Genomic DNA, 15268 nt, shown 5'->3' with positions numbered 1-15268 from the left:
TTAGTTCTTTGTGAGTTGCTTATTAGCCTTCCTTTCCAATTTATGGTTTCCTTTCCTACTCACAGCTGTGGTAATTCTGGAAAGTTGTGATATTTTTAAGTTTATTGAACTATTGTTACTTGCAGCCCCTGAGTTGCTTTGTTGATGAAGTATTCTGTAAAAGAAGGGTGTGAGTTATTATTACTGTTCTTTTAACATTTTAATTTTAACAACTGTTACATTTCTTCTAGGCCAAGTACTGGTACCACTGCTAGCAAAACTGAAGGTGTATGAGCTTTTCCGTTGCACTTCTACAGTTTCCTCCTACGAAAATCCTCACAGAACTCTTCCAGAAACTTGGAAAAATGGTGTTTGAGTACCATTGACACTGCTTGACTATTTCACTATGGTTGACACTTTCATATATATATGACAGGTAGGTACTTCCAATGCACTCTATAAAAAACACAGATTAGCTCTAGCTATGTAACAGATTTATTTACAAATATATTTATAAGCAAAATTAAACATGTTTGCATACTGAGGGAAAACAAAGCTATGTATGGCATCAAACTACAGCAAGGCAGTGACCCAGTATGTTTAAGCACAGGCAACCAGATTATTTTTTTTTAAACTTTCAGAGGTGGAAAAAAATGTCTGTTAGTGCTCAAAATAACTGGAGGATTCTGTGACAACTAGTAAAGGGGGTTGTATCTGTCTCTGCTGCTTGAAGTAGAAGCAGCTCTTAAAGGTTCTTACTTGAAGTTTACAGACTGGTGTTTTACTTTAGGTCTTGGAAAGGAGATTGCCTATCTACTTATGTTTTATCCTGTTGCTATTTAGAGTAAGATACAAAATAACAGGGACCATAACAGAGGTTTTCTTCTTTCTCAGGTAAGTACACGAATTACTAGGGTAAAGAGCCATGCTTGTTATTATATTTTGGTTTTAGCCCAATTAACAATGAAAATCTTTTGCACCGTGTAACATCTTCATCAGATGGAATGGAAAGCTTGTACAACCAGGATAGCTTTACAGTTTGTGACATGAGGTTTTGAATGACTCAGCCTGACTAGTACTAGAAGCTATTATTAAGGTTTCAGGAGACCACTCTAGCTATGCTCCTTCAAATCTATCGGTAATGAAAAGTATGTTCGTCAGCTGAATTTGCCACAATACTGCAATAGGAGTGGAGTGAGCATATCAGACATAATAATCTTTATCTTGTTTGTATGTTATTATTAATTTTTACATTTTACATGTAAATGCTAAATTATTACATCATTGCATATTATTGCCCATGTTTCTCTTTCAAAATATCTAATTGTTCCAAAGGTTTAGTCCCTCTGGCATTTGCTTATAGTGATTTACTGCTGTCTACCACCTTTGTAAAGGAGCATACACATTATTTTTGCAATAAAAATGGAAGGTCTTGATAAAAAATTAAGTAAGTTTCCAAAAGATTCAGCATAGGTCAAAGGTTATAAGCATTCCCTAAATCTTAGTAGAATGACATTGGGAAAATTTGTTCATGGCTTAATACAGCTGTATAAAACCTTAACCTAATAAGTTTGCAGGTTATGACGAGTATTTCATTAACACTTGAAGGCACTAGGAATAAATTGAACACAGATCTTTCACTTTCTGGGCAAATGTTTCTATCATGCTGCACAAAAAGTAATAGGCATACCTGATTTACACAAATCACCAGTGCAACTGTATTCGTAAAAGCTCAGTTCCTTTAAAAATGATCTCTGCAGGTGTCTCCAGGCAGATATATTTTCTTCCCAGAAGTGACAGTTTAAACATATGATTCCAAGAACCAGGATTTCATCCACCCCCTCCCTGTAGAAAATGCTGGAGATAGCCCAAGGCAGTTTGTTGCTGTTTATATGCAGGCTATTTTTGGCTCCCATTCCAAGGTGGCTAACTCTTACGCATTTAGTGGAGAGGCCGATGCCTGACACAGGGCCTGGATTCCACGCTATGACTGCTTAAAAATTGGGCATACAGTGGTTAATTCTTATATGACAAGCTGCTTTTTTGTGTACAGTTTTTAGCCTGGAATTTTTAGAATGACAATTCTGTTCTTATTTGACACATTGAAATTACTGTAAAATGACATGAAATAAAATCCTTTTTATTAATTTCATTACAACACAGTAAGGATCCCAAGCCATAAGAATGGGGTTTGTATACATTGTGAAGTAAGTAAGTATTCCTAATCCAACAGTGAATCTGTTGAAGCTCTGATTAGGGGACAGTAATTGCCTGTATGAAGATGCAAAGAAAGATACTGTATTAACCACTGAAATAAAATGTGTGATACCAGCACTTGGTAACACGTAAAGATGGTCTGGGACCGATAGGGAGCTATGAGTCTCTTGTGCGCTTCTGTCACAACAGTGGGTCCGCTGCACTTCCGTTGTTGCCAAGAAATAAACTTTAGTAAAAAATGCAAGGCAGTATCTAGAAGACCTTGAGCCAAGAACAAGTGCCAGTCCACAAAGTGAATTCAAATCAGACAGCAGATATAATGGATGCTGGCAGAAGGGGCGGAGGTCTATAGCACTTATTTGGAGCTACGGTTTCTCCTATCTACTTTAGAGAATTTAAATCCCAATAAGCTGTGATCTGGTGGAAAAAACCCTACCCACACATTGCTTTTATTTCTGGAAATTATGCGATAAAGTCTGTAGATTAAACCAGCAGTCTTCATGTTGACTTCTTCCTTTCACTGAGTATCAAAAGAAATGATGTGCCTGAAAAGGCACAAGTGTGCTCTTGGAGAGAAAATTTTTCTTCCCTGAGACAAAATTCTCAGAGGAGTTCTTAATGAGGTGAAAGTACTTCCTTAGCAAAGCCAGTAAGGGAGAGCTGAGTGTGTGTTACTCATCACACTCTACAAGGCTATTGAAACCAGAAATGCATTTTGATTGTTTCAGTGTTAATACATGTGTCGGAGTTGTGGGGTCTTTTTAAAGCATACGTGTTTTCCAGGGATTTTGTGTGTCATTTCTGAGGAAGATACTTCTTTTCTGATGATAGGATTACTTCATTTGAGAGGTGAAAATTCAGTAGGTAAATTTATTTGTACAGTGTAGTATATTATTACAGATTAATAATTATCTATTACTACAAAAAGATGTACCATTTCTGCTAATAATTCTAAAAATGTTAAGGGTCTTTTCCAACCTAAATGATTCTACGATTCTATGTTTTTTTCTTTTCCTGGAAGATTTTAAGGTACACAAGGAAGCTATTAGTTTTAAACTACTTTTAGTAGAAAAAGCCAATTATTTTATTTATTGTCATAAAAATAGTTAATTTTGTTAAAAAAAAAAAATCTGTTAAGATAAATTGCTGTAGAAAGAAATTATTTTTCAAAAATTAACTTTCACACACTGTGTTTTCTGTGACCTGTGGAGGTAGGCCCTTTAATAATGAGCAAAAATCACATCCTAAAATTCCAGAATAATATTTTAAAACAGCCTAAAATACTGTGTTAAATACAACAAAAATTGCTCATTTAAATGATTAAGTTCTCTGAATTTCTGAGTAGTAAGTGCACAGAACTTTGTCCCACTTCCAGGACTAACGTTGCTTCTACTGGAATTCCAGATAGCGGCAGTCTGCTGAAACATGAGTTCAGTTACCAAATATAGATGAGTGGGGTAAGAATTACATAGTCACAGAGGACAGATGTAACGCACAGGCCACAGTCTTGCCGATGCTTACTGAGGACCAAGCAATCTTTAGTGAATAGCTGGAGCAACTTTAAGCCTACTTAGATAAAGAAGGAAAAAAGCAACTTTACCTGCTGTTAATTATACTTGACACTCTTCATATTGGCCTGTTCATTGTAAGGTCTGTTTTATATTTTCTGCTAAATTTAATTATTGTACTTTGGGGAGTAATTTTGCAGCATTTCAAAATTCAGAGGAAAAACATGTGCCTTTTTTGTTTTAAAAAAATCTTACTAGATACATTTCTTCCTTCTTATTATTCCTTTGACCAGATTGGCTTTGGGTCTTATTTTTTTAAGTAATAGTTTTTCATTGGGCAGATTCCGCAAATTCAGGATGCTTATACTTCTCTTGAAATGAGTCCTTTGATTTTTCTATGGTTTTCCATATGTCATTATTTGTCTCTTGAATACCTTAATTTGATTAATTATTCAAATGTTTTCTGAGATTATTGTAATCCAGTACATTTTGAATTTACTATTTACCATATTATTCCTTAGAGCATCTATATTATTTTCTGAATAAATATTTAAACAGCGTGATATTAAAATGTGTGTTTACTTGTGAGTAATTTTTAAATATATAGCAAATAGGACCCCATAAATAGTTTATATGCAATAATGCTGGAAGTATAGCTAAACACTGATCTGCATGCAACATTGTATTTTATGTTTGTGTCTTTAAATGATATAGTATATGGCTTTGCAGGTTACCTAATGAGTAATGATGATGAAAACTGTTATAAATACATTGTAGTCTAACTTGGAGAAGCTAGAAATAGTGTTCGAAATTTCTAATTATGATCTTATATGCTACTTGATAGGGTTAGTGATACTTCACCTCCAGTTCACTGTGGTTACAAGTTGCTCTAAAAGAATAGTGGTTTTATGTATTACAGTGTGGCTGAAAAAAAGTCTTTATACTGGAAGCCTCCATTCAGCTGTCTAAAGCTAGACATATAAATCCATTTTTAGGCACTAGACCTTTCTCACCAAGAAGGCTGATCAGCATTAGAAATTGACAATAACCAGCATGTGTTTAAATTGATCGACTTTATCTAAATATCCAGCTACAGATTGATTTACCTAAAGTTAGACATTGGGCTTTGAAAATTATGACATATGTAGCCATTATATTTTTCTAATGAGTGACAAAACAGCATAAAACTGAGTATTAGGAGGCGATGTGCTAATTCATAACACATTCATTTTAATCATCGTGTTGGGTGGCTAGCAATAGGTGAAACTGTCCTCCGACCCATAACCCATTGAAACACCAGAGCAGCTTGGTGTTGGAAGTCAGAGAAGTTTATCTGAGTATGTAATGTATCACTTTGAGATGTGAGCAAGCTAGGAACCAGTATGAATCAGATTTAAATAAAGGTATCATTTGAAGCACAGGTATTTATGCGTCATCTAAATAGTAAACTAGCACCTTTGTTCATTTGAATGAAAAGTTTTAAAAAATAACTAAGATTAAGGAGGCAGAAACTGTCCAGGTTTAACCCTTGGTTCCCTGGCATTCATCCAGTTTATGCCTTAACAGCTGAGCCTCTAGACCAACTGTTTGCTTGGCTTCTCAGGTTCATTCTTTAAAGCTGCTGTGTGGTAGTCAGTTATACTGTATATACTTTTTTAGATTTTGTTGACATGAGATTGGCATGGTTGCTAAATTTGTTGCCCTGTAAACACAGATAAAAGGAAAGAAAGGTGAAATCCCAGCAAAGAATAAGCCTATCACTGTATTCTATAAAAACATATATCAAATCCTAAAATGCTTTGGTTCCCTTATACTTCCTTTTATGTGTTGAGTTGTAATCTGATGGCGAGACAAGCAGGCATATCAAGAGATGCATATGCCAGGCCAAGAATTCCAATAATCTATCAGTCAGTTAATGACTACATGCCGGGTAAGCCCTGGTGAAGTGACTAAAGGCAATTGGAGCTTGCACAAGCTGATGTAAAATACATCCGAGTGCATCTCATGACTGTCAAGCCACCTATCAGTGGAGAAATACTTCGGACCATTAAGAGAAAATATAATATTTTTAAAAATCATGTGCAGAATTAATCTTATAGAAATTATCATAAGAAGAAGAGAATTTTCAAGGGTAATTAAAAACACTGATGTTCAACTTAATTAAATGCTTTGCAGAAGCAATAATTACTTTTAAGCTCAGATCACCCGCAATCTAGTGACCAGCAGGACAAATAAATTTCAATAAGGAGAATTTCAGGCAGATCCTTCCCTTGGGAAAAGAGTGGTTTCCCTGGCGTCTTGTTTCTTGCTGGCTTTACAGAGACAGAGAACGCTCATCCTCATTCTAAAATTGTGTGGGAAAACTGGAGATGTATAGATGCTTCTGTACTTTGTGAAACTGGTACAGAATATACATTATACACCTATGTGGTGCAGGATGATACACAGGTTGTGAAATCTATTTCTTTAGTGTTTTACTTTTAGCATGTGGTAGTTTGATATTACACTTATCGGTGTTGAGAAAAGTGCTACTAAATTGTACTGAAAGGTAACAAGTTAAAAATGTTAACACAAGAAATAAAATAATATTAAACACATTATCAACATTAAACAGAAAGGATAACTTGGAATTTCTAATCCAAACATCCTTGTGTAGATTCTTATAATGGTTTCAACTAGAACAGTGTGTTCCTCTTGGAATTTGATGGTTTAGTGTCTGGAAGGCAGTGTTATGGGAAAGAGAAAAGTAAATATATTCCCCAAATCATCATAAGCCTAAAACCAGAAAAAGTGTAATAGCATTGATGTGAAATAACAATCAGATGTGAAATAAAAAATCACTTAGATTGGTCCAGTGGAATTGAGCTTGTGATAGGCAATATACAGACAAAGGATGTCTTCATAGTTCTGAAGGAAGACGCATGAGAAAAATTACTACTAAGTGCTCTCATTTCCACCTATTTCCTCCAATTTGCAGTCCTGGCCCATTCTAATAGAAACCAAGGTTTATGGTAAGTATTTCATGCACAGTTGGGTTCTGCTCTACTCCCAGTTTTGTGTCTAGCTTATGGGAACCAGGATATAACAGGGGGTTTTTTATTGACAAGTTTGGGTTTTTTTGGTAAGGAATTTTATTTGTGTCTTCCAGGATGCAAGATAGAAGTTGTGGCCAGGCATTGCCTCTTTCTTTAATGCTGAAGGAGGCTTACTGTGCAGAGAGAGGCACCAATAGGGGATATCCTGAAAATATGTCAGAAGCTTCATCCTACCATGACTTTTTCTATGATTCCCTATCAGACATACAGAATGGGGAATTTTCAAATGAACTTTCTGCCTTCCTTACCCAGGAAGAGATATGTAAGAGCCTTGACATAGCTCGGGAAGCCATTGCCAATTCCATGAAGGAGGATCAGAATGCAGCACCAGACCTGACTCATTATTTCAACACCTCTCTTTCTAGCACTTCAGAAAATCCTTCTTTCAGGGATACCAAGCTGCACGAGCAAGATGCTTTACGGGGGCCTCAAGCAAGCAGTCTGACTTCATCCGCTGCAAGTCACATTCTCCCAGGGAATCAGAAAGAGCAATCCACCGCACCTCAAACAGCAAGTAGTTTTGTCACAGTTTCCAGGAAGCAAGCAAGTCCCTCCCATTTGCTAACTGCTAGTCCCAGCTTCATTAGAAGCCTGAAACATTTGGAGAAAGATGGTCCAGGTGTGCCTAAGACAAGCCCAAATCCCGAATTGGCATCCCAGGGAGAAGTTCCTTTCAGGAACAAGCTGTGTGACAAAGCTGCCACATTCATAGAGGAACTGTCATCTATATTTAGACAGGCAGCAAAGACAAGAGGCCGAAGTCCTGATGGGGATTCTTCTTCTCCAGACAGTGGATACCTGTCTCCTAAAAAGAAACAACCAGCTGCAAGTACCTCAGTGAACCAGGAGCCTGACAAGCCACATCAAGAGACTGAGCCTGAGGCAAAATTATCTGGGATTGATCTGAATGGAGAACACTTTTCTGAAAGGGAGAGCATCACTCAGAGTGAAATGGTCCTTTGCCACCCCTTCATCAACATGGAAGAGAATCAATCTTCACCACCTCAATTCACTCAGAAGCTCCGGAGCCAGGAAGTTGCTGAAGGAAACAAAGTATTGCTGGAATGCAGAGTTGCTGGCAACCCAGTCCCTGATGTCAGGTAAGTGCATGCCTTTTAATTAAGTTACTGGATACCATCATCTTCTAATTGTGGAAGATACCTAAGGACAGGTATCACAGTGGACCTGCTTAGAGGTAGTCACATAAGAACAGTGGATCATGCAGTGGTTAGTAAGCACATGGAATAACAGATTCTGACCTCTTTAGTTCTCTTAGAGTGTTTCATTGTTTTCTGCTTGGGAAATGAAGTTCTACTTGATTCAAGAGCCACATGGCAAAATTAGAAACAGAATTGGCTCTAACAACATTCTGTGTGACTGTTACCTCATTAATCTAGGTGAAAGAATTCACAATTTGCCCCTGAAGAGCATGTATCAGGCAGTTGATACAGTTTTTACTGTCAATTAATAAGAATGTCTCCAAGCCCCATGCCAATGGGATTTGGGGTCTATACTATGAGATAACCCAGATCTAGCCAAATATTGTCTTGTGTAAGACATTTCCAGAAGACATTATTCATCATTTCAAAACTTCTTTTGATACTTTGTAGTGAAATTTATGTGCATTTGCTTTTGTTCGATGACAAAACATAAAAGTAACAGCTGTGTAAGTTTGTTTGGTTTAGGTTCTTTATTGACATGTATTTATAGCAGTTATAAAAGCTACATTTGCAGTATCAGTGCGGGCTGAATATCTCATAATACTTTCCACTCTCTTCCTTTCTTTTTAAAGCTAATAGAAATTAAGGTCAACCAGCACTGCACAGACAGTGTTTGCCTCTTCAGAGGTCTGAGCCTTAATGCTAATATGATTGCTTAAACATACAGAGGTAGATTATACCTCTAGTTTAATAGTTCCTCACAACCTATTTTGGTTTCAAGTCAACTGAGCATATTTGATATTCTCAAAGGAAAATTTTGTCCAAAAAGTCCTATTTGGACAGGATAGAATTTGTAGTTCCCCATTCAGAACTTCCTGTAAGGTTCTTTAGTCACATCTGAAGACTACGTAATTCTTTTAAAGTTCTCAACATTTCCTTAAAGGAACGTGGCAATCACTTTCCTGTAATACTTGTGCTTTAAATTTCTTCCTGTCTTTTGCTGTGAAGTTTTTCAACACTTGAAATTACTAATATTTTGCATTAAGTTACCCCTGATTGCTTGCAGATAGTCACATGTATAGGCCTTGCAACTATGCAAGTTTTAGGAATTCATATCCATCACTAAATAGTGTCTTCATACATACCATAATTGAACTTCTCCTTTGAAATCAGTCCTTAACATATTTTTAAAATCTGTACCTTTTGATACAGGTTTGCAGAGGGAATAAACAGAGCTGTCAGTTTGAAGATTTTAGATCTTTGTCAACAAGATTAAAAAAGTACAGCTTTGAAAAGTCATGTTATGGCTATATGTGCTTGTATATCCAAGGTGAGAAGTTACTTTGTAGAAAATATCTCCAGAGAGTCTTGTTTGTGACTGTTGAAGACAACAGCATTGCCTTTATCCTTCTCTGAGTCTTCAGTGAAAATGTATCCCAGACAAGCTGAATATTGAGACACTGAAATTTTTACAGGGTCAAAAGATCATTTATAGAGACATCAAGTGTGTTCAGTTGTTCTTGTCCATACAAAGTGGAAAAAGTTGTACCTCAACACATTGAGTACACTGGTTATGTAGTCAAGCTTAGATTGTCCTACAAACTGAAGCCAACTGATCTTCTAAACCAAGACAAGCTAAGTATGCTAAACAAAGGAATTACATCATGAGCCTTGACAACAGGTCAGGAAGCTTACCCCAAAAATGTAATTGTAATGCCTAAATTGTAATGCCCATCAAGCAATATGACAGCCATGTCATGTCATTAATAGTCGTTTGGTATTTTATTTTTTTTAAATATCTGCTGGGAAAAAAGGACAAGAATCACTGTTATGGGTGCGAAAAGCCTTCCAGTTGTTCGTTCTCCTTCAGACTTCCATGAAGCAGGAAAGGGTAATTGTAGAAGTCACACAATTATGACAGCCAGTGTGTTTCTTTTCTTAGGTTCTTCCTTCCCCCTCACTGAGATATTGCAGGCTGCCAGTGGTACTGATGTGGACACTAGGGCAACACAAGCTGTTAACTTCTAGTAATTCTGTTGTTGTTGGGTTAGGTAATATGACAGCTAACATGCTGTTACTGATATTTTTGAGTTGTAAAATAGAGTAGTAGCAACAGACAGAGGGACCACCCTTAAGGAAAAAAAATAATTACTATTAATTAATACTGAAGACCTTTTCACCTAATTTTACCTATCTGTAGCTTAGATATTTAACCTGATCAAGTCACCCTAGACTCCATCTGCAGTCACTAGAGAAGCACACCTACCAAGAGTCACCTGTTTGGTACTTTAACAAGAACTTAAGGCAAATACTTCAGACTAAACACTTCATTATTAGCTTGTTATAATAGGTGAGGTGAATCCCACCCATACCCCCATCTCTACGCCAATGGATGGCACAGGGAGAAAGAGTTGCTCTGCCACTCGTATCCACAGGTAATGCAACTAGAAGAAAAAAAATGTAAACTGTCTTTCTTACAGGTGAGAATTCACAGTGATACATATTGCCTCAAAGGAACTTAGTTTTCCTAGTATTTCAATTTTGATAACATCCATACTTCTGTAACTTAAACAGCAAAGTTTGTTACAAAGTTCTTTGCTAAGAAAGCAAGAGGCACAAAGTTTTTTTTATAGGGTACTACTTATCAAGTCATTAATAAGAGTATTAAGGTACTGAGAGTCAGTCTGTAGACAATACTGTTTTACTACAGTGAAACACTGTTTCTGTTGGCTTGAATGGTTTTACCACCATCAGTCTATTACGCTTTAACACATATTTCAGTTCTACTGAGTTGCAAAATCTGTTTTGCAGGGTGAAAATGATCTTAGAATAGGCAGCACATAGGCATGGAGGATCTCGAAAAACAGAATTACTAAACATCCACTACATAGAGCCTACGGTCAACAGGCATTTACTTTCATAACACAGCAAAAAAACCTCACTGGTGCCATCAGACTCACATACTCTGTATTTCCTGCCATTGGTACAAGTACGGTTCTGTTCAGAACTGATTAGAAGTTGTTGATTTCTTTTATGAAATACGGCATAGTTTAGGTGAGTTTGACAGCAGCACCGAGGTTGCAGAGTTTTAATAGCAAAGATGCGCTGTTGTAATACTTCAGTATCTTGTTGCTCTTATTTTATCTGGCAGAACATCAGTCTTTACTTCAGTGATATGACTCCAGAACTGTACATAAATATCAACTGAACTAGGAAGTTGTGTACAAGCTATGGAGCTTTTTTTGCTTAGGTCTTTTACATCATTGTATTCATTTCAGAGGCTGCTGATATCAAGATGTTTACAAGAAATCTAGAAAAAAAGCTTTATGTTCTTTAAGTTTTAATGTAAACTCTGCTTTTCTGAATCCTAACTCTTGCAGAATCATTAAATGAGAAGGCAAGTCTTAATCACTGAGCAGAATGAATCATGAGAAACACTGCTGACATAATAGTAGATGATTTTAAAATCAAGTATACTTTTAAGTAATCTCATCAGTATCAATTAATTTGTAACTTTTGGTTTATTTCCCTTTTTGAAACCCATAATTGTGCTATGTTAGTAGTCTGCAGATACAACCATTGCTGAATCGCAGCAAATATGCTTCATGCCAACTTCTCAGTCTCTTTCAAAGCTCCTTCACAGTCAATTTAATACACTTGCATGCTCCACCCTCTAATTGGTTTTATTTAATAATTATTAATAATTCTCCATCTGGCAACAGCACACAAATTTGTGAATATACTTAAAGAAAACATATTACTTACTAACAAAAAATTACTTTTCCAAAGTTCCCACTAAAAATACATTTCCCCTTTAGCCTCCATTTCATTGTGGATCTTCAAGAAAGGAAAAATATGGCAGCTGTACCTCAAAAACTATTCGTTTGGAAGTCAATACAACTTTGCACCGTGCCCTTTCTGTAATGACGCTGATTTGGCTGAAGAGGTCACTCGCACACAGCACGGGCAGGGTTCTCGCAGGCTGGATTTCTTCTGAGGGCCGAGCCGCACAAGGGGGAAGTATAGAGCCCTTTAGCTATTGAGCGCTGTCGGGGAGCCTATAGAGCAAAAGCCAAAACTCATTCAGTGGTTAAGAGACTGTGCTAACCGTGTAAGCACACAGCAAATACTTGCGTTCTGTTTGGATGAGACTCCAAAGTCCTATCTCTGAATCTTGGGGAAAGGAGGGGATTCTTTCCTTTAGAAGATAAGAAAGCATGCAGAAAAATTTGTGGTGGATTCTAGACTGTAACAACATGTCTAGGAACATCTAAACAGTTACATAATATCACCTATGTACCTCACTTCCCCTCTTTCTGGAGCTGAAAGGGAGTGTGGTATATCCTGAATATCCAGTAAATAGCTGATATGCTGCAGTGGAAAAAGACAAGCCTATTTAAAACCACTGTTGTATTGCAGAGCAAGTGAAGAATGCTTGCTGTTTGTGCCACTTCCAGGAACAATTCTGTAAATTTGAGTTTTATATGGTTAAAAAAAGAAAAGAAAAAAAAAAGCAAAACACCAGTGATACAATACTAGTTGACCATTCTCTTGTACTTTGGTAATCTAGTTTTCTAAAGCACTGTACTTAGACAACTGTTTCATTAGACTGAACTTCTGATTTGTAATTCCTTTGAAAAAAATCTTTGGTGCATAATCATATGAATTGGAAAGATTTAAATACCTACTGTTTTCTGAAGAAACTGGCCAGCGGAAAAAAGGTGTAAAAGATATTAAATGATTTGTGAAAACTGCTGAATAGGTAGAAGACAGAAATGGATATTAATGTTATTGCCAAAAGAAGGGCTATAGAACAAGCTGAACAGTTACCTGGTCTGTGAAGCATAAGAGCCAGCCACTTACCACATTCAAAACTTGCTGAACAGGAGATGCAGACAGGGGCATGAGCCAGGATTACCATGGTCTGTACATTTGCACATAGCAATAAAATCTGCAGAAACGAGGCTTCAGTTGTTCTGATTTTTCCCAGAAAAGCCAGTTCCAATAACATAGCCACTGCAAACAATATTATTGGAACTCTGTGTGGCAAGTGCGATAAAAGTAGAGAGCAATTGGGGGTTTCATTTTTTGTCTCAGCTGGAAAGAAAATAACCAGAAGCCATAGTTCCTAAAGTCATGATGAAATAACAATAGTTTAATGGTGACAAGAAAAGCACTGACTAAATTGTTATTTTTCCCAGCACCCAAGAAGTTGTCCAGCCTAGTAATAAGCACAGCTGATATTTAGGCAGAATCAAGCACTGGTGGCCGTGAGTTCATCCAAGTGATCTTCAGCAGAGCAAAAGGCCTTCAAAAGAAACTACTTAGGTATTTCTGAGTGTTTAGCATGTTATTGTTCTTCTATGCATCACATTTTATTCTGGATCCCAATAATCTTTATAACTGGCCTTCTTCCCTTTTCATAGCTTTTTTGGAGCCAAACTTTCCAAAGTCCTCAACCTATCCAAATTGGAGCTAGAATCCTGCCTTAACCTGCTACTCTTCTTATAAGGCTAAGGATAACAAGGTTGCAGAATCTTATAATAAGCAAAAAAACCATCAAATGTAGTGTAAGGACAAGGTTTATATTTGAAGGTTATGTGACTAAGAAGGCCTCTTAAATTTTAAGTTCCTTGGATGTTCATAGCTGTATCATATAGAAAGTAAAAACTGTAAGTATTATGGTTTGAGTGACAAAACTTGACCAAAGTAACTTTGTTCTACAAGAGTAAAATAAGTAAACTTTGACAGAAGGGCTTATAACTAGAATGTTAGGGTTGAATCCCAAAAGAAAACAATCAGTTAAATTTCAAGAACCATGACATTTCCTCAAAATTCAATGCCTAACTTACTAGTTCTACTAGCAGAAAAGTAGATATCTAACAACAAAGATTTTGTCACTGGTCAGAACAATTTTAACATTGCTGAACAACCTGGATTTCAACCTAAGACCTAGCAAAGCATTGGGTAGTTTGAGAAGTTCTAGGGTATGTGTCTTCTAAAGAAGGTCTAAAGCATATAAAATATAAATTGAAAGAGAAATTTTCTATATTACTCTCAAAATCATTGTATCAGTCAGTAGCTCTGCTTCAAAGTGCATCAGCAGTGTAGTGCTTAAAATACGCAAGTTAGCACTGAGCTTGCGAAAGCAAATCCCTGCTGGGACTGACTTAGAGCTCTTCAGCATTTGCCTTACTACCTGAATATTTAATCACTTCTGAGGTCTGCCCTGAGCTGTAAGCTATGATTAAAGTATTTACAGATATTCACCCAGATTCTGTAGCACAATAGGTATTGAAATGTTTTGTGCAAAGTATATTCTCTTCCTTCTCCCACAGCAAATTGACAAAAAAAAAAAAAGCACCTTCCGCATACTACATGGCAAGTTCAGGGCTTCTTTGCTTTAAGGAATCTATTTGCTCTCATTATAACCTTTTTCTTCTCATAAGTGTTGTTTATCTAAATTTCACTGTAACAAGTACCCAAAATCCCCACCTAGAAACATTACTTGCATGTAATCCAGAACTGTTCTTAGAAAATATAGAAACAAATGCAAAGTACAATACTTAAATTTATAGTAAAACTCAAACTACCTTGATTTCTACAACTTCACAAAACTTATCCAGTTTTACAGCCTTTAAAAGCTTTGAAGTCTAAAAACATGCAATAAACTATGTCTCCACCGAAGTCTTCCTATAATAAAGGGCCTGATCCCCCAGTACTCTAATCAGGCACAGCTGCAAAGAACATTGGAAGTCAGATTAAGTAATGCTTAACACAGATCTACACAGCTGCGTGGAATCCAGGTGTACAGGACAATAGTGACTGAACTACCTAGACAGCAGTTGGTAGATTTTTAAGTCTTGGGAATGTAAAGGGTGTCACAGATGTAGTTTCTGCTTCGTTACTAGGTTTGAATTCAGGTAGGAAAACTGGTTTAGAGGTAGCATTTAGGTTTTTTTCTTAGTCTCTCATTGTGTAAATTTTGTAGTTGTAATGAAACACTAGTGCCTTGGTAGGAGATACAGTACTATTATGGCAAGGCTTTAATACTAGTTATTTTTTATAAAGTATGAGTGCTATTTATGTATGTGTGTTAATAGAACATATTTAACAACATATTTGACAATCCTAGGTATCCTTAGTTCAAAAAAACCTGTTTCTTCTCACTTTTTTGTATAAGCTCTTTAATAATAATCTTCAGAACTGTTACTTTTCCGTTTGTAAAATCTTAACTATTCAGGTTAGAGTTTAGAACCAGGTGGTTCAGGTCCTGCTTTTCAAATATTTTCATAAGCTTATATACATA

The 15268-nt window shown here is 36.5% G+C and overlaps 1 protein-coding gene across 6 annotated transcripts in view; it reads left to right on the top strand.

Annotated features, from left to right (window-relative positions):
- The first annotated feature begins 388 nt into the window (after positions 1–388).
- PALLD (palladin, cytoskeletal associated protein) overlaps positions 389–15268 on the top strand; it is a 220776-nt gene continuing 205896 nt past the window's right edge. For 5 of the 6 annotated variants that reach the window (XM_076336555.1, XM_076336554.1, XM_076336552.1 and 2 more), the window contains exons 1-2: positions 3690–3846; positions 6853–7899. In XM_076336555.1, coding sequence (XP_076192670.1) covers positions 6854–7899 — 1046 coding nt within the window. In that variant the 5' untranslated portion in view covers positions 3690–3846; position 6853. Of the gene's footprint in view, positions 416–3689; positions 3847–6852; positions 7900–15268 lie in introns of those variants that run through there. The other variant, XM_076336551.1, reaches the window with a different exon arrangement.

Source organism: Aptenodytes patagonicus, chromosome 4 (assembly GCF_965638725.1).
Source record: "Aptenodytes patagonicus chromosome 4, bAptPat1.pri.cur, whole genome shotgun sequence".
NCBI lineage: Eukaryota > Metazoa > Chordata > Aves > Sphenisciformes > Spheniscidae > Aptenodytes > Aptenodytes patagonicus.
This window is presented reverse-complemented; position numbering and strand designations above follow the sequence as displayed.